Source organism: Lathyrus oleraceus, chromosome 2 (assembly GCF_024323335.1).
Source record: "Lathyrus oleraceus cultivar Zhongwan6 chromosome 2, CAAS_Psat_ZW6_1.0, whole genome shotgun sequence".
Lineage (NCBI taxonomy): Eukaryota > Viridiplantae > Streptophyta > Magnoliopsida > Fabales > Fabaceae > Lathyrus > Lathyrus oleraceus.
This window is the reverse complement of record NC_066580.1, coordinates 421,127,951-421,152,571: the sequence shown is the minus strand read 5'-3', so window position 1 is coordinate 421,152,571 and position 24,621 is coordinate 421,127,951. Positions and strand designations below refer to the sequence as shown.

Sequence of the window (24,621 nt, the reverse complement as noted above, 5' to 3'; positions counted from 1 at the left end):
TCAGTACATAAGAAGCACTCAAGAAGAAAGTGTGACTGAAGGTAATGAAAGAAGAACTTAAGGCAATAGAAAGAAACAAGACTTGGGATTTGAATGAGCTTCCAAAGAACAAGAAATTCATAAGTGTGAAATGGGTTTACAAGGTGAAACTAAATTCAGATGGATCAATTGGCAAACACAAAACAAAGTTAGTAACTTGGGAATTTCTACAGAAATATGGATTAAACTACTTTGAGGTGTTTGCTCATGTAGCTAGACATGAAACAATCAGACTGGTGATTGGTATAGTTGCTAACATGAATTGGCCTTTGATACATTTAGATGTAAAATTTGCATTTTTGAATGGTCCTTTATAAGAGGAAGTTTATATATCACAACCTCTTAGATTTGTGAAAATGAGTCAGGAAGGGATGATGTACAAGTTGCATAAAGCCTTGTATGGACTGAAACAAACTCCTAGAGCCCGGAATATGAAAATTGATTCATTTTTCAAGCTTCAAGGATTTAGAAAATGTGAGATGGAGTATGGTGTTTATGTTCAACATTCATCTGATAGCAATATGATTCTGGTGTGTCTTTATGTTGATGACATATTGCTAACAAGGAGTTGTTCAAATGAGATAACTACGTTTAAGAAGGTGATGATGAATGAATTTGAGATTATTGATCTAGGAAATATGATATATTTTCTATGGATGGAGATTATGTACTCTAATAAGGGTATATTCTTGCATCAACTAAACTATGAGCTTGAGCTAACAAATTGCAAGTCTACATCTGCTGACACAAATCACAAGTTGAATTATGATGTTGAGGGTGATGATGTAGATGTTATAACTTTTAAACAGTTGGTAGGCTCATTGAGATATCCTTGTAATATCAGACCTACTATTTTCTATGCAATTGGAATGATGAGTAGGTTATGAACAAACCAAAGTGGTCATATTACCAAGTTGTTGTTAGGATACTGAGGTATATTAAAGGGACTCTAAAGTATGGAATTTCGTTCTCTTCTAGTGTTGAAACTGAGTCGGAGCTGATATGCTATTCAAACTCTGATTAATATAGAGACAAAGTTCATAGAAGAAGTACTTCTAGATATTTCTTCAAATATATTGAAAATTCCATTCCTTGTCAAACTGTGTGGATTTTGAACTTGCTGCAGGATCTGAAGATCAAAGTGAGCAAGCATGTGAAGTTGATGATTGACAACAAATCAGCTATAAGCCTTGTCAAGAATTCAGTGTTGCATGGAAGAAGCAAGCACATTGACACGAAGTTTTATTTTCTAAGAAACCAGGTTCAGAGTGGAGTTCTTGAAGTAGTTCATTGTAGCACTCAGAAGCAGCTGACAGATATTCTAACCAAAATTATAAAGACTTAACATTTTATTCAATTGATGGATGAAGTTGGTGTTGTTGATTTTAGTCTTGAATGTGGATTAAGGGATGATGTTGAAGTGTAATCCAAATTCAACATTTAGTTAGCATTTCATTTGGATTTAGATGTAATTTGAATTGCATTTAAGTTTCATTTGACTTGGGTGTTAGTATAAAAACCTAATGTGAGTTTGGTTGTAACAAAAATTTTTAGAGCAATCATTTTCAACAAAAAAATTAGTTATAATTTTTCACTCTTCTCCCTCTTCCATCTTTATGATCTCCATCTTCTTTTTTCTCGTGCACCAACAAAATACCACAACAATTTGTAAGGAATATTTGAAATTGATTGACTATGAATGATTGAACAAGGGCTGAGTTTAAAATATTTTGTAGATATAAGTGTTTTTTTTCTTCCGGATAATAGTGTTTGGAATATGGTTAAATATTTTGGAGGTCCTCATAAATATACTAATATTAAATTTGAGTTCCTTTAAATTTTTTTTTTCGAATAATGGTCATTACAAACTTTTCCGTATCTAAAATTGATCTCTCCCATTAGTTTAGTTTTTAGCTTCTTGGTATGAAGGAAGAGACGAGTTTGTCTCCTAATGTTGTCATATACACTACACTAATCGACTGTTGTTGCAAGAATTGTACTGTTCGTTTAGCGAAGAAGTTGTTTTGCAAGATGGAACGATTAAATTTAGTTGCCAATCAGCATTCTTACAGTTGGACAAACATCAATTTAGTTTACACAAACATCAATAACTTTGACAGTTGGATAAAAATTTATTAATACCATTTAGTGAATCTAACTGTCAAAACTATAGTTACATTGGTACAACTGTAAGTGTCACACTTTCAAAATGATTTGTGTCTTAAAAGATAAAGTAAATAAAGAGTAAATGGAAAGATCTTCAGATGCAGCATTCATTCTAAACATTGTTCTTCCTTTATTGGTAATTGTCAAACAAACTGATCATCAGCTTCAATAACGCGAGCACGAGATGTCGGCCTGTTGAACTAAGAGTTGGATATTAAAAGGAAAACAAGGCTTCAATATGCTCAATTATATTCTGAATTATGTGCTTCCATAGCAACATAATGTATATTGTGCTGTTACTTATTTAAGATTTTGACATATGATTTGAGAAATTGTAGCCGAGAAGTTTACGCTGATTGAACTTAACATTGAAGTTCTTTGTCTGGTGGAGTATATGCAAGTCTATATGAATGAAGTAAAAAGTGATTCAATCCAATGGGATTGGCTTTTATTCCTTCTTGCTCAGCACTTTCAGCATCCATTATTTCTAAAACAACAAAGAAAATTCCACCACAGGAATATTAGTTCTTCAAATAAAGTTTAGCAGACAGTATTTGAAAAGTTTCATGAGGAATAGGTTCATATCAATCATAACTCACAAACCATACTTGTAAGGCGAAATAGGCCAATTGGATCAAATTTAATCAGCAAAAACCAGCTTTTATAGGATGACCTACAAGATGCAAGAACAGAAACAAAAATCACTCATTTGCAGGATTTACAAATTAAACACAGATTAACTAACAGCTTTAACATTGATATGATATGCTTACCAGAATAACCGTCGTCAATAGAAGCCAACCGATTCTACTGCACAAAAGTTCAATCCATTGCGCCTGATATAAGGAATTAAAAATGCAAAAATAAGACATAATGTAACCGGTTCTACCATTCCAATGAAGCTGAGTTCAGTTCACGGTGACAGCCGCAGTGACGACGACGGCGAGTCACGACAGAGATCGAGAATTGCAAATCAATAAACAAAGTTAATGATGAATTCTTAATTTCCTAACTTGTGTTAAAACAGCACTAACTTGTGTTAATGATGCATTATTTTCTTCTCTTTTTTACAAAGTTAATGATGAATTCTTAATTTCTTTTTCTTATTTTTTTATTTTAATTTTTAAATGAAATCTTAATTTATAATCACTTAAATTAAGCATATTTCACTTAAATTAAAGGCATTGAATATCTGTGTGAAATTTGTGCATTGGTTCTATTCTATGCAGTTATTAAACTCACCTTATTTGATAGTTTTGGAAAACTGGACTTTATAGCAGATGCATCTGATGAAGTTCCTTTGGTGGTGACATTTTTCTAACATTCACACAACATGTAAAAAATCTCTTACAAATCATGTAGCATAAAAATAGAGTAAAAAACACCATAAACTTTATTAAGAATATAGTAACTTTAGTATTAAACAATTAATGATGGAGGCGCCCAGCCCAGCACACAAGTTTAGTGCAGTGGCGGCGGTTTTTGATAAATTTGTAAAAAAGAATGATTTTTTTCTTCTTATTCAATCACTAATTAAAACCAATAATTGTGGTTTTATAAGAATAATGAAATATATTTATATATATGCTATGTATATATATGGATTGATTTTGATGGAATGAATCTATACTCCTGGGATGTCTTGTTGAAAAACGCGGTTGTGACAACTCGGATTGCAGGGGTAAGGACAGTCTATTTGATGGAAAAGCCTTCTTTCATAAAACCAGTCTGCTACAGCTTTTGCAATGGTCTGCAAGATGTTATGCAATGCATAAAGTCAGCTATTCGGTGGAAACCAAAAACAGAACAAAATAGTTACATGTGTGGATTCTCTGCGGCGGCTGCAGAGTCGTTGGATCTAGGTACAATTGGATTTGGACCTGAATCCAATGATTTTGCAGACGCTGTGCCAAAAGATTACGGAAAAAATAATGGCGTAGCTTCTTACTGTCTTGGCCAACAATGGAGAGTCACTTCTAAACCATGTTTCTTGCATTTCAGTTTGGCAGTGAGCGTAGCAAGAGTCTATGAACATTCCTTTGGATGGAGAGTTTCCTAGAACAGTCAATGCTCTTAGGAATTGTGTTCTAAAGCCTGAAAATCAAGTTGTTGTAAAAGTAAATTTAGATAAATGCTGTAATGTCACAACCTGTGATTACAAAATTAGCATTATTTTCATCACGTGACAAAAATTTAAGAACAAAATATTGACCTTGCATTAGATCTAGTTGATTAGAAGAGCAGTTGTTTATATCTAGCTTGCAGCTATGCCAGTGTCCGTGAGGATCAGCATTACCCGGTGCCAAAATATTCTTAATCTGAATCAAAGCAATATCTTGAGGATCAGGACTACTCAAATAAACTGATTTATGTTGAGCAACAGAAGGATCTAACCTGCCATGAGTCGTATGCCGCATTTACAAAGAAAATCGGTGTGGTGATTTGCGATACAACATATTGAGGGAAAAAGCACTGCAACACGGATCATAAGTCAGAGATGAGTAACCACACAGGCACACGGGAGGGGAAAACCAGGGATCGAATCCAGACACATGCATAAAACGTTCACACGGCCAAACCACTAGGTTGTTGCATAGGGACTAGTAACACCAAAAATGGCAAAGGAAGGAAAGTAGTAACATACCAGCCTTGGAATGAGCCTTGAAGTGCACGATCTAGGCAAATTCCTCGCAGATCCCTAAAATAGAGACAAAATCAGACTAGAATGTTTTAGACCTCCCTTGAAATAAATCTTCACAAAGCGTCGATCAAATAAAAATGTTGAGAAAATATGTTTTTGTGTGTGTGTGTGGAAACACAACATGTGCAAGTGTTATCTAATTTGGTAAATGATCAGAGTTAGGAGGGCTACATGTGTTGTAACAACATCACCGAAGAACTGTTCAATGTGCTGTGTTCCAGATACATCTCTTCTGTTAACAGAAACATATTGAATCAAATAAAATGATTTAAGGGACTTCAAAAGATCATGAAAATGTTAATGAAGAAAGCATGTTATAGATGTTGCTTACGCGTTGATAAAATAACCAGCATCTGAGAGGCATTTCACTTTAGCTCCCAGCGGTAAAAGAGCTCGAAAACGATCACAATGAAGTATTGAAGTTAAACCACCAGCTGAACATCCTGAGATAATAGCCTGTAGTTGCAAGTTCTGGTTTATGAATAACAAAACAATCGAGGAAGAAAAAATGAAGTGGCAAGTCATTGATTTTTTCATACATTTTGAGCATTTTTCATTCCTTTTGCTAGCAAATCCTCCACGACAGCATTAAAAACTCTTGCTCCTCTGAAATGCAACTTTGTTACCTGATTTACACATCATTAAAGTTTCATCTCAAAGAAAAACAAAAATAGGAAAAGTTTATACTAAAAATGCTAATATTTTCTTGGAAATTTAGATTCTGAATTTTGTAAAACTTACCGGATTTACAGCTTCCACGTCACCAGTAAAAGATGAACCATCACAGTATCTAACCTTGATTCTGTTCCAATTGTAGAAATCTGCAATTCACAACATTCGTTAAAACAAAAACACGCGATTCATGAAAAGAAACAAGATCCATTTACTAGTACAAAAATACCTGGATTGAACAATCTCTTGTTATTCAAAATTCCTGAAAAGGCAATTTGATTACCCATTCGCTTAGATGAACCTAAGCGATTCATCTTACGCCCAAGGCAAGTAGTGATATTGTTGCACCATCCTCCTCCCTAACAAAATCGAAAAATCAAGATTAAAATCCATCGCCAATAAACGCGAATCTTCCATGATTGATGGCAATTTGTAGAAAAGTACAAACCTCAAATTGAACTAACCAACTGTTATTTCCTTTTCCAAATCCTCTATCTAAATGGTAAGCTGGTGGACTACCATCCAAACAAACTGCACAGTATTTAAAACTTCAATTTCTCAATTACCATAAACATCAATCAAAATAGTAAACAGACATCCATAGCACAATCAGAATCTTGTTTGAATTGATTTATTTGAACTTATATACTAAGCTGTTTTCAGCTCATTTCCATTATCTCTCCAAAAGAGCTTATCATAAGCTTTTTTCAGGTTATTTCCATTAGCTCTCAAGGATAGCTTATACCTTATGAAAACAGCTTATACGAAAACAATTCGATCTTTTGTTATAGAAATAACTTATTCATAGACACTTATAAGAGAAGTGTTTATACTATAAGTGCTTAAATAATTTATCCAAACAGAACCCAAAAAGCTAGCTAACTAACAACATACACACAGAAAAAGAAGGAAAAACTCCTAACCGGCTCCTTTTGTTACCGCGCTCTTGACATAAGTTATTGGTACATAACCTGCTTCTGCCTTGAGCAATACCAGTACAAACACCAGAAGATTTAACTTTAACCATTGGCCTAATCTTGTGCTCTCCATTCTGCACAAACCCAACAAATATGAAAAAATAGTTTTATGATTTTCCCTTTGTAACTCAAAGTGAATGGATACCAAAAAATAATCCATTTTGATGTCTTGCATTGAAAGATAAGCAGATAAAAGGGAAAGGAGAAAAAGAATATGAAATATATTTTAATGGAATCCAATGTCCTTAACAAACCATATTTCATGAAAACAATATGGAATTATATCATGATCTTAGTTAGGACCAATGAATTGCTTCATCCAAAGGGTACCTGAAAATTCAATCCATTTCAATAAAAAAATCGACTTTCACTTCATATATAGTATCACCTAAACGAATCATCAATCCAATTCTGACCCAATATCATATCATGGAATCTGACGCTAAAAACTGAAACTTTATCGTAACCCCAGATATAAAGTGTACCTGAATTGAAGAAAGAAGCGGAAAGTTTGTTTTTTGAGGTGAGTTTGGTGATGAGTTGTAAAATGAAGAAACGGTAAGAAACAGAATGTAACTAACAGAAAATAAACAATGATTGATGAGTGGTGACGCAAATGTTGAAGAAAGTGAGTGGAATGGAATTAGAAGTGGCTGTTAATATTCCAATTTATGTGTGAGAAAGAGAGAGAGAGAGAAGAAGAGTACAAAGATTTTCTGTTTTGGCAGAGAAACCAAGAACCGACACTCATTTGCACAGAAACCATACTGAATAAAAATGTGGGCAATATTTATTTATATATACTTTTTTAGAGCACACAATGGTGACAGAGAGAACACACTAAGTAGCTTTATTTGAGTTTTTATACTCTTAAAAAAGTAAGGTTGAACCTTTTTTTTGTGTTAAATACATTGATGGTCATTTTTTTATATGCTTTATGAATTATGCATGCTATATGCTATGCTATGGCCTATTTATTTATTAGCAAGGACATAAATCCTTTATGAAATGAGTAGATGAATTCGTTTGTAAACAAAATAGACTATCAATTTTTATTTTTATTTTGACATTAAGTATCAACTTAAAAAACTTAAAAGTGGTTAAATTGTAGAGTGACAAATGCTCATTCCATTTAGGTCGTATCGATGAAAACAAGATTGAACAAACATAATAAAGGGTGTTCGTCTAAAATCTTAATTTGTCCTACAAGAAAATTAGGGTATGGCAGATTCGGCGTTTATTTTATTACAAACTCAACTATAGAATCGTTATAATGGATATATTACAATTCTTTGTAATGAAGAATAATGTCTATGAACTATGTAATATTTCTTTTGGAAGAACAAAAGTTATTCACCTTCTTCTCCCTTGGTAGTTTTCTGATGAAAATGTATTTAAGTAATTGGTTATGACTCTTCGTTTGCTCGTTTAATTACACTTATCGTGTTAGTGCTGCTATTGGAGGTCAATGTTTAGTGAATCACTATTTTGTTGCAATCTATTGCCTTGGAGTTGTCGAGTTTAGATAAAAGGTCATCCCTTGAGTTCTGCTCCATAGGTATGTTGAGTATCTCCACCTTTTTGAACTTTGTCATGGTTCTCTTTATAAAGACCATGTATTATTGCATGATCAAGTCATTTGTCCGGTAGTCCCATTTGATTTGGAACGCTACTCGTTGAGAATCAGACCTGAGCACTACGTCCACAGTTTCCATCTCGAGAGTCACTTAAATTTAAGCAAAGCAAACCTCTTATCTCGTTGTTGGATGTTGGAAAATCGAACCTCACTGCCACCTCGATGATGAGTTTGTTATCACTTTCAAGCAAAATTCAAGCCTTGCTACCTTTGACGTTGGGTGATCCATTGACGAACCCTGACCACTTGGATAATGTATATGGTGGTTTCTAACATAGAATCCTCTATGAAACCCTCATAGGCTTGAGCTTTAAGATCTTTTCGAGTTTTATAGATAATGTCGAATTTCGAAAGCTCTACGACCTACTTTGTCATCCTTCATGCAAGATCTGACCTAAAGAGCATCTGCCTGATTAGGTGATCGGTCGTTCATAAAAAGAATATAGTTTAGTCATTGTATTCCTTGTTTTGTCTTAGATGTCTCCATGTCTATAACGACTGTGCACGTGTCCGAGTTAACCTCAATCCTCCTCTCCATAAGGTAGTATTTCAAAAACTTTTATGTTCGAACGTCAAATGTGCATTTCTCGGTGTTCAGTCACTTGTTATACATCCGAACATCTTTAAAAATGACATCTATACGGGTTATGTGATATTCTTTGACAATTTTTACTATCATGACATCCATGTACACTTCAAACATGTCTCTGTCTCTCTGACTTGAACTTTTAAAACCATATTCCTCATTTGTTGACATGTTGCATATGCGTTCTTGAGCCCAAATGACATTACGTTGTAGAAAGAGTTTCCTATGTCAGTCATAAAAGTCGTTTTCGCACAATTTTTAGGATCCATTAGTATATGGTTGAACCTATAATAGGTGTCCATGAAAGACTAAATCTTAAATCCAAATTATTTGTCTACTAGTTTGTGTATGTTGACGAAAGGCTAAATGTCTTTTGGGAACACTCTACTGATGTCAGAGAAATCAACACACATTTTCCATTAATTAAATTTTTCAATGAGTACAACTTTCAACAATCACATGGTATACCTTACCTTGGTCACGAAGTCGGTTTTCACGAGGTATTGCACAACTTTCTTGGTGTATTTTTCCTTCTTAGGTGATTGTTTATGACAACGATGGCTACATAAGGAGAATTTTTACGTGTGCCTATAAATTGGCAGACTACTTTACGATCTATGTTGAGCATCTCTTATGCAGACTAGCTGAAAAAATCGATATAACCATGCAAGCATCTCATAAGTTCGTCATTTACCTCTTTATTTGGCTCCAGGAGTTCAACCTTACTCCATGCCTGTAAGGGCAGTGCTTCCTCACCCTCATTGTCATCTCTAATGGATCGCAATTCAAAGGTGGCATCTTGATCAATCAAATTCGCACTTGTGACTTCAGAGGTAGTGGCTTCTTTGAGATCATGGTATTTCTTTAGTAACACGAGAAAACATGAGTGAGGCGTTTCCCAATCAACTTCAAGTATGGAAACTTCATCCATGTTGATGTATTATCTCAACTTCATATGTACGGTTGAGGACACTACGCATAACTTGACCAGAAATTTGATTTTCAATATCCCCTTACTCTTGATCTTTCCAAACGTAAGTGAAAATGTGAGTGCCCCAATTTTGTCATGGCAATTAAAAAATTCTAAAACAAATGTAGATTTTCATTATTTAAATAAGAGAAAAAAGGATATAAACCGACAATGTAAAATTATTTTATATTGTCAAATAATCATCATCATGTATTCTACCAAGTCATACTGATATTTTTAAATAAGTTGTGTGACATGATTGATTGATGAATATTTGTTGAACCTCTTTATATAATCTATTTTTTTAAATGATTTTTTTAGTCTTTTAATTTGATTATCATTATATTTACCATTATTTAGTTTAATCACAAAATCTTTTATTTCAATTATTAATCTTTAATAAAAAAAAGTGAATAAAAATATTTATTATTATTTATCTTTAAATTTAATTTCATAAAAAATATATTTTCTATTATATCATTTTGTGAAGAAAAAAAGACAGAGCTTTTTGAAAGTTCTTTTAGAGAGCAACTAATTAAAAAAAAAAGAATATCACAATTCCAAAAAATAACAAATCAAAAAAAGAAAGAAGAGGAATAAAATATTTACTACTATAAATAATATATTTTATAATAAAATATACACTTCACTCAATAAAAAATCGAGGCATAATGTCAAGGTGCGTCATTCTTATTTTAAAATATATAAAAAAAATATCACATATTCCATCGGTTTCTAAATATAATCGAAGGGAAAAAAGTTTACTCCCTTCGTTTTTTTACATGAATTGAGAGTTATGTGGCACTTGGAATGAAATGTATTTTATTGTATCTTTTTATTTAAAAAGAAAGACATTTTACCTCGGTTTTGAGTAATAACTGAGGGAAAATATAAGCGTGTTTATTGAGTTTCATCACCGCCCTTAAACAAATCTTTATTGTTCATTTAATGAGTATCAACGCTCAAGGCACTGTCATTAGTGATTCGTGTGAAACCTAAAAGATATTATAAAAGTATTTTAAATATTAAAAAATGATAATGAACATTTGACATGAAAATTATAAAACTTATAAAAGTGTTTATTTTATTTGAAAAAAGCCATCTACTATGGATTACAAGAGTAGAAAATCATTTGGATTTAAGATTTGTGTTCTTAAATAATCATATAACATAATATTTATTTTATTTATCTAATTTTATTTATATTAAAGACAAATGAATGTAAAAGACATAGGAATATATTACATCCAACATTTGATATTACTCAAGATCAATGAAACGAGGATGCAGAATATTTGTTCTTTTCTAAGATATTTTTACTTTAATATTCTATGTAAACAATGTAATCTATCAAAATAATTTATTAATATTTTGTGTAAATTATATAATGAGTATTTTAAATAAATAAAAAATTTCCTCAGTTATGGCCATAAACAGAGAGATATGTGACATTAGTTTTGAAAATATAAAAACAATATTGTTGGGGATTGAACCAATGACCATTTCAACTATCTCATCAATTATTCTAAAATTGAGGGGTATAATTGAGAATTTTCATGAAGTCTTTTATTACCACACCTCTATAATCTAGATTAAATCAAATTTGCGTTCGAAATTAAATGTGTTTTTTATAATAATGATTTATATCGTAGATTTTGTCGCAACACGATCACGTGCACCTCTATGCTTCGCGCATTCATCCATCATCAACCATTCGGTAGCTCTCCATTCTTTTTTTTTTTTTTTCTTTAGCATTTTTCTTTCTTTGATTATCACATTAGCTTTCCATTTTTATTTTATTTTTAGCATTTTTGTTTCTTCGATTATCACACACTTTTTAAGTCTGTTTAAGTATTATTAGGTTTATAGTTTTATTGTACCTATAATGCCTACTTTTGTTTTCTTTTTATATTCTTGTTAGCTATTTATTATTCCTAATTGCAAAATTATTTTTTAATTTAATTTTTATTATTCCTAAAACAAAAAATGTTGAGCACCCATGTTTCAATTTTACTTATTTATTTATTTATTTATGGTGAATCATATTTTTAGTGTTTCATTTAGTTTGGGATTAGTACCCCTTCCAAGAAACCGTTTCAAATATGCTTGAGGAAAATAAAGATGAATACTTCACAAATTTAATTAGAAATATAGCAAAAACATTGGAGGAGGCTTCCACAAACTCACATGTAAATCTGACTACAATTAAATCAGTGATATTCATAAGTGTGAGATTTAAGATTATAGAAGCTTTCTAAACAAGAATCAAAACCTATCCATTAACAAATTTCTTCCATTTTATTACAACTGACTAAAGAATGATAATCATAAAAAAAATTTAAAAGAGATTAAGGATAAATATTTTCATGGAAAATATATAATACAAACTATTTTTTAATAATACAAACTATTTTTTAAGTTAAAAAAAACTGAAAACTAGGAAGGATTTTGATTCTATATTTGAAATACTTATTTTATTTTTAATCTTTTTACAAAAAAAATTTACAGGCTTATTTTATTTTAACTTGCGTAGCTTTCAATTGAATTGACAAACAAAACTTAGGGCAAATACTTCATTTATTGATTACTCGACGAATTAATATAATTAAAAAAATATTTAAAAAATAATTTATGAAAAATATAATATCATAGTCATGTTTTCTATTTTTTATTGTTCATTGTGCATGACTATTTAGTTTGATATTTTAAAAACTAATATATATTGTACTTAATAAAATATCATAAATTAATGAATTAAAAAAAATATTTTTATTATAAAAACATATTTTTCAAATATATATATATATATATATATATATATATATATATATATATATATATATATATATATATATATATATATATATATATATATATATATATATATATTATATATATATTCAAGGTAAATCAATTATTTAATGTATACAAAAAGTAATTTTTGTATTAAAATAAGTGTGAAATTGAAAGGTTCGACCACATCAATAAACTTGATGTGTAAGAACAAAATACATTGATAATTAGGGATGATAATGAGTGGAGTTTTGCTATGGTATTATAGGACATGTCCTCATATCTGCAATTGGAAAAATCCTCATACCCGCTTGAATATCAATATTGGCACGTGTACTCGTACCCGTACCCTATGGATATGTAAGTATTTGTACTTATTATCCGCATTACTAATAAAAATAAATATATCAAGTATAAAATATTATATTATTTTATATTCTTAAGAACATAAAAAAGTTTTTAAAAAAATTTATTGTCAAGTTATGAAATAAATGATCACTTATATTTAATATATAGTGGTTTAAAATTGATGTATATTTAAAAATTGATATAATTTATTTTTATATAATAATATAAATTAAAATATATAAATATATATTATGCGAGTATGGGGCAAAATGAGTACTAAGGTGCCCATACCCACACTCATCCCCGTTAATTTAAGTGGATAATTATCTGAACTCGTGTTCATACTCATTTTTGTGAATTTTTACTCTATCTATTGTGAGTATTTTGTGGGTACGTACCACTAGAAATTGACCAAATTGGCATCCTATTTGACAATCAAACAATTTAAATTGAAAAAAAAATATAATAATGGGTGACTAAACAATTAAATGATCTATTATGTATAAGAGAACAATTATTACACATGAGTTAAAGAAGTTGTTACAAATTATTATAAATGAGTTAAAAAAATTGTCATCAAAGTTAATTTTTTTTTAAATAATCATATTTTTAAATTTAAATTCTAAAATAACCTATTTTTCAAAATAATTACGAAAATAATCACCTTTCATGACGTATGCGTCAGTTAAACTGGCGTATCTAATTTCCAATGAACAGGAGACACCAATGGCTTGGACGCATGCATTAGGTCATGCATGTGAAGGCGTTACATGCATTGGCGCATTCATGTAGTCATGTGTGTGTGCGTCCAAAGCATTGGCGCATGCATAGAGCATGTGTGTTTGTGCCCAAAGCAATGACGCATGCTTGTGCACTCATCTATAAATACAACATTTCTCCCATAATTTTTCACACAACTTCTTACCATCCTTCCATTTTTCTTCAATCTCCTTCAATTTTCTTTAAAATGTCTGTATATTCATACATGTGTCCATATATTCACAAGAGAAATGTCGATATGATTTTTTCACTAGTGCAGCCTCCGATGAAGATCCGACTTTGGAATGTAGATACGTTCGAACATCTTAACAGGACCTTGAACTATTGGTTAGATGGAGACATTACAGATGGTGAAAGGATCATAAGAATTCAATGGCTTGATACGACGTTCAACCAAAATGGAGAAGTTCGTTTCAGGGTGGATATTAAAACTGACAGAGACGTTCACAAGATGATGTATACTCCTCACAAAATTGTTTTGAATGGTTGTAATCGTATAGTTATGTTGTTGTAATCGCATAATTATGTTGTTTATGTGTTGTATTTGTTAGTGATGGTATTTTATTTGTTGTAGTTTCTTGTGTTGTTGTTTATGTGTTGCATATGTGTTGTATTTGTTTGCGATGGTATTTCCTCACAAAGTTATCATATGAAATAAGTGTTGTTTTTAATATAAAGCAAAAGAGTTACAATTAAAATTATCTTGTTGTGCTTATTCAAACACTAGGACAGTTAGTATGATTATGACCGGGCTGACGACATGAACTACATAATCTAACCATATTGTTCGTCGTATCCATTTCGGTTAGAATACAGGTGCTGTTTGGGCAGCCCTTTTTCTTTCTTCGCATTATTTCATTGAGTCAGAGAATGTACCCTTGATATGCAGGTCAGTAATCCTCTTTTGCTACCACTGAAAAGTTAATTTTGTAAATATTGCAAAGGCTTATGACTTTGTAAATGTCAGATAGTAAGTTGGAAGGATCCCGTCGAACCTTTGAACATGTCGCTATGACATGGGAGTAGGGTATACGAAAGGCTTGGAACTTTCAGCAGTCACACCAACCTCTATCTAGTTCCACTTGATAGTGTCCCATCGGCATGCCTTCATTGTGATCCATGGACTCAACGACACTGTACCAATATTTAGTAAGGTCAAACATTGTGACCACATGTGAGTTAGCTTTGCAGCTTCCTCTTTAATGAATTTCATTAAAGCATCACTGAACAACTGCCCAAATTATAACACTGAACTGCATTTGGAACGTATGGTCTCAAACAACACCCCTAGCCTGAAATAGGTTGCTTTCACTAAAGCGGTTATAGGTAGGTTTCAGATGCCTTTGAAGATATAGTTCATTGATTCCACAAGATTTGTTGTCATGTGGCCCCATCGTTGACCGTTGTCGTATGCCCTAGGAACATATAGTTGGGGTTCAGCTGTTTTGTCTCATCTATATAGTTCGTTGTGTAAAAATGCCAAAAAAATACTTGTATATTTTATTATTGCACGTATTTGCTAAAAGCATGAGGTTGGTCAAGACTGCCGTCACTCGCCCCGGTCAACGAGAAGCCATTCACATTCCCATATACAACAAAGTAAGTTTATATTTAATCTTCTAATTTTTTAGACTTTATACTATAACTAACCGTAACTAATATATTTTCAAACGTTTTGATCTAGGTGGCCAGTTAAAGGGATAAATTACAGCAGGTGTCCCAAACACGATGTAGTAGTCTATCGCAATCTTTTAGACCACATTGGACCAGATGATTTATTACTACTAAACAACTCTTTAATTTAAAAAAATTATCCAATTACATATCCTCTAAGCATTGTCAATTCTTATACAGTTTATCTGGAGGCCGTATCTCGGTCTTGATCATCAGGTTAGCCATGATGCTGCTGTATTTTGGACAACAGAAACACCAATTATTCGGTTCACTACTGTGGAGATGCACCAAAGTGACCGTCTAAAACTGCAGTTCGACATACAACAACAAATTCCAAAACCTCCAACACGTTTGGGAGATTGACATCAACAAAGAGTCGATGGCCAATGGGATTATTCTGATTTGAGAGACTTCGCAAAAGAGATGTGTCGTCATTGGAGGAATCGACGATAACACATCTTAAACGAGCCAGTCATACATGGTGCTAGACCAACTCAACATTATATGACATGGTTTAGGTCGATTACAACGCCACAGTTTGTGTCTGAGCCAAGGTATTTGATTGATCCACGCCAACGAGCTCTGTCATCATACGCCCAATAACAAATCCTCACCCAAGAACAATGTCAACCCACCCAAACCCACACCATCACCCTATCATATACATCCAACCACCAAACACCCAACCTCGCGACCAATTCATGCCACACAATCAAACTCAAAATCAGGAATCAAACCCTAACCACCAACAACCATACACAGCCACCATAATAGCTATAGCCCGGGTGATTCATACGATTCAACGTCATGCCATCGTAGCCCCCCACTAATGAACACCCAAACATCTCATCGCCACAACACCCAATCATTGTTTGACTTTAGTACACCACAGGAACCATTGTTTCGTTTCCAAAACTATTCAATGTCCCAATTCGGGCAACCATACAGTCCATAATTCGCCCAACTACAACAACCCAACTACGACAACATGGGCACCAAACTCAATTACGGAAGCGTCGTTGGCGACAACACCCCCCTCCCCAGCTATTGGGGAGAAATTATGACAAATCTATCAAATATCACCAGACCTTCACACCAGCCACCATTGCATCATGTCAGCACTCAAAGACCCCAAACACCTCAGGGAAATCGTGGGAGACCTCGAAGACAAATTAACGCATCTAGATGTAGAGAAGGGGGCGTTTCAATCGGGCGGGTAATTGATTTTCTTGTCAATTGTTATGTATTTTAACTTTATATTATAATATTTTTCATTTAAGTGTTTAGTATGATTATTCATAAATATAAAATATAAAATAAAATAAAAAAACATTTCATAGTTCATGCGCCACATGCATTGACGCATAAACATGATGTAGTGTATGCATGCGCCAATGCAATTGACTTCAAATGCATGCATGGCGTCTATGTTCTTTTGGAAATTTGCAAGGCATGCATGCGCTCTACCAAATATCATATGTATTCATTGGAAATTAGATGCGCCGGTTGGACTGCCGCATACGTAATGAAAGATGGTTATTTCCGTAATTATTCTGAAAAATAGGTTATTTTAGAATTTAAATTGAAAAATATGATTATTTAAAAAAAATCTCAAAGTTAATAATAAACCTTATTTTTTACCAAAATATTTTTCACTCTCTCTAAACTACACAAACTCAATCCAAAATATTTAAAAATATTTCTCAATCCTACTTAAATATCTCAAAAAATTTCACAAATTCCAAAAATACATATTTAAAAATTTACAAGTGTCTTTCTAAAATTAACACTAAAATTCTCAAAACATAATTCATTAACAAACATATCCGCAAACCAAACATTACACATGAAAAAAAAGACATACCCAAACTTGGATAGAACTTTCCGTCAGACCTATATCCATTGTCATGCGGCCGCCACTACCGCTAACCTCGCATTGTGGCTATACTGTTTTAGTCCGCCAGTTTAATTGATTATGTAGGGAAAAAACAGTTGAGATAAACTTATATATAAAAATTAATCAATTTTTAAAAATAATTTCTTAAATTATATTAATTTTTTATACGATATACATTATGATTTTTTGATGCTATTTTGGCCTTGGCTAGTAGACATGATCGACCCAATTGTCGTTGAAGGATAGTTGTCAACTTACGCGTTCCCACACCAATCAGGAAAATGTGTGTCTAACTTTCCACAACTAATTAGAGCTTTGATTTGAAAACTTTCAACTCCTTAATAGTGTAACAATTTGGTTCACATTTATTTCAGATTATAAAAAGAGTGTAGTAGACACACACAACTCACGAGGAGTAAACATGTTTTAGACCATGTAGTATGAACAAGGTTTGAGGAATGTGATTCCCATAATTTTATCTCTTTTTTTTCTTCAAAGTTGTTGTATCATGACAGCTCATGACAGTGTCGTGCTTTCTTAAATCTCTAAACTCTACCAATTTTAGTTCTATACCCACCTACAAACAAGAACTATTATATATGTGCCAAATAAATTAACTTAAGCTTTTCTCCAACCTTCTTTTGTTGTTTGTGCCAACTACCAAACTCAAAAGTACTTTCTTATACTTAAACCCTACATCCTTAAATGTTCCTAGTAGTCCAATAAGTATTTGAAATTCCTGCATTTAATACTAGTACATTATTAGTGGATGCATCTGAATTATTGACTTGAATACCAACCAACCATTCTTCTCCTTTTATGATTATTGTAAACTATTGGTTTAGTCAACAAATAACACAGATAACACAAGACATGTGTTTGGCTTTTGCTTTAAATAATAGTACCAAGTTATAATCCGCACCAACAGAGACAGTTTTGCCAACCATGTTACATGTTATTGATGATGATGGGGCATTAGAGAGGACATTTATGTTGAGGATAGAGTATTCGTAATTAATAATAATTAATAAGTACATGTGTATTTTAAAATGACAAGAAAATATATACGTGTTCGTAATTTTTTTGGAAGAGTAAGATATAAATGTGTATTACTCTTTCGAATATAGTATTAGAGTTTGTAGTTCTTATTTATGTGGGTCAAGAAGTTGACTAGTTGAAAGACCTTATATTGAAAGTTACATTGGCTAAAGACAATGCATCAAAGGTGTTGATTAACTTACATTGCGATAGTCAAGCTATTTAGTTAGAGTATTCAGCGAAGTATGTAATGGAAAGTCTAGGCACATAGGTCTTAGACACTCTTTCGTGAAAAAATTGATTAACGTTGAAATCATTTCACTCATATATATACTATTAAACTATAATTTGGATGATCCATTTATTAAACCATTGGCCAAAGATTTAGTAAAGACTATCTCGTGAGGTATGTGATTGAAACTCCTGAAATAAGAGTTCCAACAACGGTAGTAACCTAATATAAAGTTAAAAAAATCTTAACTTAAGATTCAATGGGTAACATCAAGCCGTTGACTTGGATATTTGTGTGACATTGTGTAATAATGTCGACTATTCCATATTGAAAATTGAGTTTTTAAAACTCTCAATGAAGTTAAATGTCGAGAATACATATCTCAAGAATATAGATACAATATAAACTCCACCTATCTGAATTTCGAGATGGTCTTGTCTCAAAATGAGAAATATGGTTTGACTCGTGAAACAAGAAAAGTACACGGTCATAAATAGTGTTAGGCGAGAGATGTAGGCAAAGAACTATTAAATAATATGTGTAATGTAACGTCGATTTAATTACAAAGAATAATGGTTCAAAGCATTACTAACTAAAATTTCGATTAGACTTTGTATTGTCCTTACTAAAATTAAATTCAATTCAAAAGATACTTAATTGTATTAACATTCTTGATTTTCATTTTTCTGTAATCGATTTTGTCATTATTAAAATAAGTGGAGTTGTTGTAATTAATAACAATTAATGACCATAGGTGTCTTCTAAACGGACAAGAAATATGCCAGTGAAAATTCTTTTTGAATTTGAAAATAGATAACGCTCTATGAAGTGTTGCAATAGACACTTTGTATTTAGAATCCAAAAATAAGAAATGCATCACAAAATGAGAATGAACTATTGTGTCATGAACACATTATGAATCCGGATACGTTTTACTACTTATCATAATATCAAGATTCAAATTTGAAACAATCTAATCTAATAGTTAGTATCAGACTCAGGTTACCGATTTTATGATTTTTTTGATAATGATTCATTAATATAAACATTTTTTAAATTAAAGATAAACAAAACGTCTCATCGTTGTTGGTTTTCTTGTTAGCGAATCAATCCAGAAATCATGGCTTTCATTTTAGAAGGATTTTATATATTGATTGTTAAATGATCTTAATATACATATGATTCTGAAAATCCATTATATATGTAAAGTGTAAAAATGATACAATATGGTCTTTGTTGTACCTTGTGCACAAAAAATAATAATAATAAAAAAATAAAAAACATTGTCATTATGGTCCTTTTGTTTTGTTTTTTTAAAATGATTTTTATGATATAACATATTTTGATGTAAAAAAATCTTACAAAGAAATTTTTTGTTCAAATAAAAATTTGGTTTAATAATTATTTTTAGCTATTTATTCATTTTATCGATTTTCTTTTATATCAAAATTTTAAAAAAATCACTTAATTTTAAAATTATTTCAAATAATTTTTTATAAAAATTATTTTTGAAATGATTTTTTTTGGAAAAACCGTAATTTTAATTATACTTTAATCTTCAATAATATATATTTATATTTATAAAAGATGAATTTAGAAAAATTTATAATATTTTAAAAAACATTTTTGTAAAATTCATTTTCAAAAATATAAAAAAAAAAAATTTAAAGTTAAAAGTAACTAATCTTATATCCTTTCATTTCTTTCCATTTGTAGTACTGTACAAGATATTGATTTTCTTACCATTTCCGTTCCAACTTTTTGACTTTTTATATACATACTGTATCAGACCGTTATAGCAAATATATATTGTTTATCATTTCGAAAAAAATGTGGTACAATATCCATTTTGTTTTTCTATGTCGTATATCATTATTGAAGGATTTTTTTGTGTGTGCATGAAATTGTTCCGACATAATTATGTTAGATAACTAGGTTCATATAATTGTTCTACTAGTATGGTATGATATATACAACTTTGAACATTTTTTAATTTTCTTATCCAATATAATTCAAACCATATCAGTACCATATGTGAAGAACGGTACTTCCATTACTATTCTGGTAAGTAAAATGACTTATATAGATTTCTGAATTTAGATTATAATTTAATTATTATGAGATGTGGACTTATGAGAACCTTATCACGGAGGATATGAAATTTGAGATTCCTAAAAATGAAGAATCTTGTGAGGAAAGTTCTCCACGAATTGTTGAAACACAAATCGAAAGTCTATCACTGATTGTTGAAAAACAACTCGAACTTAAAATAAGAAAGAGATTCAGAAAGGTTAAGACGATAGGGCCCAACAAAATCGATAATAAATTTATTTCTTTTATCTAGTAGGAAGGAAATAGTAAGAATTTTGTTTGTAAGATTCATATTATTCTTCAAGTGGAAGATGATTCTAAGACTTATAAGGACGCAATAGCTTTAAAGGACTCATCTTATTTAGAAGGAAGTATCATAGTGTGATGGTACACTAAACACCTACAAGTCTAGATTAATGACCAAGAGTTTGTTAAACAAAAGGAATGTGTTTATCATTTTGAAACATATAGCAGGGACGACGACAATTATAGTATTGTTTGAATTAGCTTCTTTGCATGAACTTAGACTTCATCAAATGGATGTCAAAATGAAATTTTAATATGAAGATCTCGATGAGGAGATTTACATGGAGCAACCATAAGGTTATGTGTTTTTTGGTAATGAACAAAATGTGTGAACGCTTGTCAAATTCTTATATGAAGTAAAATAAGCAATGAAACAATGACATCAAAAGTTTGACTCTGTCATCGTAAGATTCATCAATTAAAGGGAGACACACAACTTAAGGGGATATTTTCAATCATTATCACAATATAAATTCAAATATTTTGTCATTGTCAAAAGGGGAAGATTGTGGAGAATACATCTTATATCTAGTTCAATTTTTGATGAAGACAAAGATTATCAAAGAAGAAAAGGATCAAAAAGTGTCATGCACATCAATGATGAAGTTGATCAAGATGGTTGAACATAGAAATTGAAGTGAAGATTTGAGACAAGCGAACATAACTAAGGTACTCATTATAATTCATTCTATATTATTTTAAATTTTTCAGAATTTCATCTCTCACTTCTTGCATAATCATGCATGATTACCTAAAAACCTTCTTCATCTAATTCTTGTGATAAGTGTTTGTACACAAAATTGTGTGAGAATATTACGATATTCCTTCATCTCTATGTTGATTACATATTTGTTATTAGTAATTAGATTAATGAAATTTTAGAAACAAAGAGGTTTCTAACCTCCACATTCAAGATGAGTGACCTTGGACTATTTGCCACACTCTTGGGAATCAAAGTAAAGTGAAATAATGGAGGTTATGAACTTAGTCAAACACGTTATGTTAAGAAAGTACTTGACAAGTTCAAACACTTACATTTCAAGAAAGTGAGTACTCTATTTGATCCTAGTGTCAAACTTCAAAATAATGATGGAAGAGTTATGGTTCAATTGAAATATGCAAGTGCATGCAATGTACTAGACCCAACATAGCATTTGCAATTAGTAAAATGAGTAGATTTTACTAGCAATTCAAATGATGAGCACTCGAAGGCCATCATTAGGATTTTTTGATATGTTATGAAAACCAATTTTTTTTATCTCCATTATGATAGATTTTTTGCCATATTAGAAGGATATACTGATGCGAGTTTGATATCAAGTGTTGAATATCATCAATATGTATTTATATGGATATTTACACTAGCCAGGGTGTAATTTCTTAGAAGAGTAAAAAACAAATGTGGATAACTCTCTCAACCATAAAATCAGAGTTCAGGGCTCTTGCTTCCGCTGGTGACGAAGCTGAATGGTTGGAGGACCTTCTGTTGGAAGTTCCATTGGCTAAAGACAATGTTTCAAAGGTGTTGATACATTGCGGTAGTCCAGTCAATTTACCTAGAGCATACAAAAAGTGTATAACATAAAGTCTAGGAAAGTAGGCTTAGACATTCTTTCATGAGAAAATTGATTAAGGATATAATCATTTTATTCACATATATATGGTCGAATTATAATTTGGTTGGTCCATTTACTAAGCCACTGACAGAGACTTAGTAAAGACAACCTCGAGAGGTATGAGGTTGAAACTCCTTGAATAAGAGTTCCAACAACGGCAGCAACCCAATCTTACGTTAACAAAACATTAACTTCAAGATTCAATGGGTAACAACAAGTTGTTGATTTGGATGTTTGTCGAACATTTGATAATAGTGTTGACTGTTTTAAATTAAGGGTTGAGTTTTTCCAACCTCTTAATGAAGTTCAATACTGAGAGTAAGTATCTCATGGAAAAGGATACAATATGAACTTCCCCTATGTGAATTTCGAGATGGTGTCGTCTCAAAGTGAGAGTTGGAGTTTCTTTCACGAAAAATTCATGAAACAGGAAAGCACATGACCATAAATAAATGTTAGGAGATATATGTAGGGGAAGAACCCTTAAAGAATGTGTGTAAGGTAACGTCGATCTAATCATATGGATTAATGATTTCAAAGCATTGTTACCTAACATTTCGATTAGACTTTGAGTTGTCCTCACGAATGTTATGTTTTAAATCGAAAGATAACTAACTGTATTATTGTTCTTTTTTTCTTCTGGAATTGATATTGTCATTATTAGAACAAGTTGGGGATTGTAGTAAATTATTAACAATTAATAATCTTGATTGTGTTCCAAAATGGCAAGAAAATATGAAAGTGAATGCTAGATTTTTTAATTATGAAATAGGCAACACTTGTGAAATGTTGCAGTAGGCAATTTGTATTTTTAATATATAAATATGCAATATTTCGTAAAGTGTTGTAGAATGTGAAATAGTACAATCTTTGAAAATTGTTGTTGTAGACGAAACAATGCAACATTTGGTAAAACTGTTGTTGTAGACGAAACATTGCAATGTTTGAAAAGTGTTGCTGGAGACGAAACAATACAACATTCAGCAAAAGTGTTGCTAAGAGTGTGTGTTTAATCAATGACCGCAATTTTATGAAATTACATCAGTTTGACTTATAAATTGAGCATTCCGGATTCAGGAAAAGCACTTTTAGAAAATCATATCCTCATCATACAAAATTCTAAATTTCATCTTTCCTACATTTAAATTTTCATCGATCTTGTACAAGCTCGAGTATAAACTGAATTATCTTAAATGTTCATACGTTTCAACTATAAGACACTTGAAAATTTTAAAATACATATAAAAAAAAATAGTTTCGTTACAATTCTAGTTTCGTTCCATTTATTTACAATAACTTTCTTTAACATTTATATCTCATGTAATATATATTATAATGCATTTTGTCATGCTATTATCTAAAATGTAAGTTAAAAAAATGCATCTTCTCATAGGAAATAAATTAAGATATTTTACATTCTAGATATAACAAGAGTATTACCAAATGATCATACTAACGTATATCATTAAATAACGTTAATGTAAATTAACCAAATTTATTCTTCCTGATAATTGCTACTATTTACAACGTGTATATATATATATATATATATATATATATATATATATATATATGGGGTGGGGGGGGGGGGGTTTTACATCAATTCATTTTGAATTTTATGCATTGTATAATTGGTGTGACTTCACGAAAATCAATGGAAATTTAAATAGTAAATGGAATCTTCATGATATTTTTTTCGCAAATGAAGGAGATTTTAAAGTTAAACTTAATTATTATATGTTTTAATTGATTTATTAAATTTTAAATGTTACATTTTTATTTCTATTCTCCGTTAATTGGAATCGAAAGGGGATTGAAACTTGAAATTACTTGATGTTAAAATTAATCCCTAAATAAAATTAGTCGGTCAAATTGATCGGATACTAGTGGTAAAAGAAAAGGTTACATATATATTTTGGAATTATATTAAAATCGAAATTCGTTAACTAACAAAGTGGTCAAATTTATTTAAAGTTTATAATTTCAAAATATGCAATTGAATTATGATTTAGATGCTATGTGAATCATATGTTCCTATTGGAGGAGATTTATTATTATAAGACTCATAAAGGGCATCCAAAGATGGATCTTGACTTATA

General features: G+C 31.2%; 1 protein-coding gene across 4 annotated transcripts; it reads right to left on the bottom strand.

Annotated features, from left to right (window-relative positions):
* Positions 1 to 2,151: 2,151 nt before the first annotated feature.
* LOC127119889 (pectin acetylesterase 8) lies at positions 2,152 to 7,365 on the bottom strand. 4 transcript variants are annotated; one of them, XM_051050250.1, is made up of 18 exons: positions 7,041 to 7,365; positions 6,810 to 6,885; positions 6,502 to 6,629; positions 6,027 to 6,109; positions 5,808 to 5,937; positions 5,648 to 5,727; positions 5,446 to 5,532; positions 5,238 to 5,362; positions 5,078 to 5,138; positions 4,850 to 4,903; positions 4,600 to 4,677; positions 4,418 to 4,523; positions 4,154 to 4,299; positions 3,836 to 3,955; positions 3,448 to 3,522; positions 2,979 to 3,041; positions 2,814 to 2,878; positions 2,152 to 2,692 (listed from the first exon to the last, which is right to left on the bottom strand). In XM_051050250.1, exons 3-17 carry the CDS (start codon positions 6,626 to 6,628, stop codon positions 2,867 to 2,869), a joined length of 1,347 nt encoding a protein of 448 aa, XP_050906207.1. In that variant the 5' UTR covers position 6,629; positions 6,810 to 6,885; positions 7,041 to 7,365; the 3' UTR covers positions 2,152 to 2,692; positions 2,814 to 2,866. The 4 variants fall into 4 exon arrangements, with proteins under 4 accessions (XP_050906207.1, XP_050906206.1, XP_050906205.1 ...); XM_051050249.1 differs by lacking the exon at positions 6,810 to 6,885 and having other exon boundaries at positions 2,805 to 2,878; positions 7,041 to 7,364; XM_051050248.1 differs by lacking the exon at positions 6,810 to 6,885 and having other exon boundaries at positions 7,041 to 7,364.
* Between the last annotated feature and the right edge of the window lie 17,256 nt (positions 7,366 to 24,621).

Bases quoted from the DNA above. Each gene is read 5' to 3' on its own strand.
- LOC127119889 (XM_051050250.1), bottom strand. From the start codon at position 6,628: ATGGAGAGCACAAGATTAGGCCAATGGTTAAAGTTAAATCTTCTGGTG. The intron at 4,678-4,849 runs GTATGTTACTAC...TCCGTGTTGCAG, and splicing joins CAAGGCTCATTCCAAGGCTG to TGCTTTTTCCCTCAATATGT. The intron at 3,523-3,835 runs GTATAGATTCAT...TGTGAATGTTAG, and splicing joins TTCAACAAGACATCCCAGGA to AAAAATGTCACCACCAAAGG.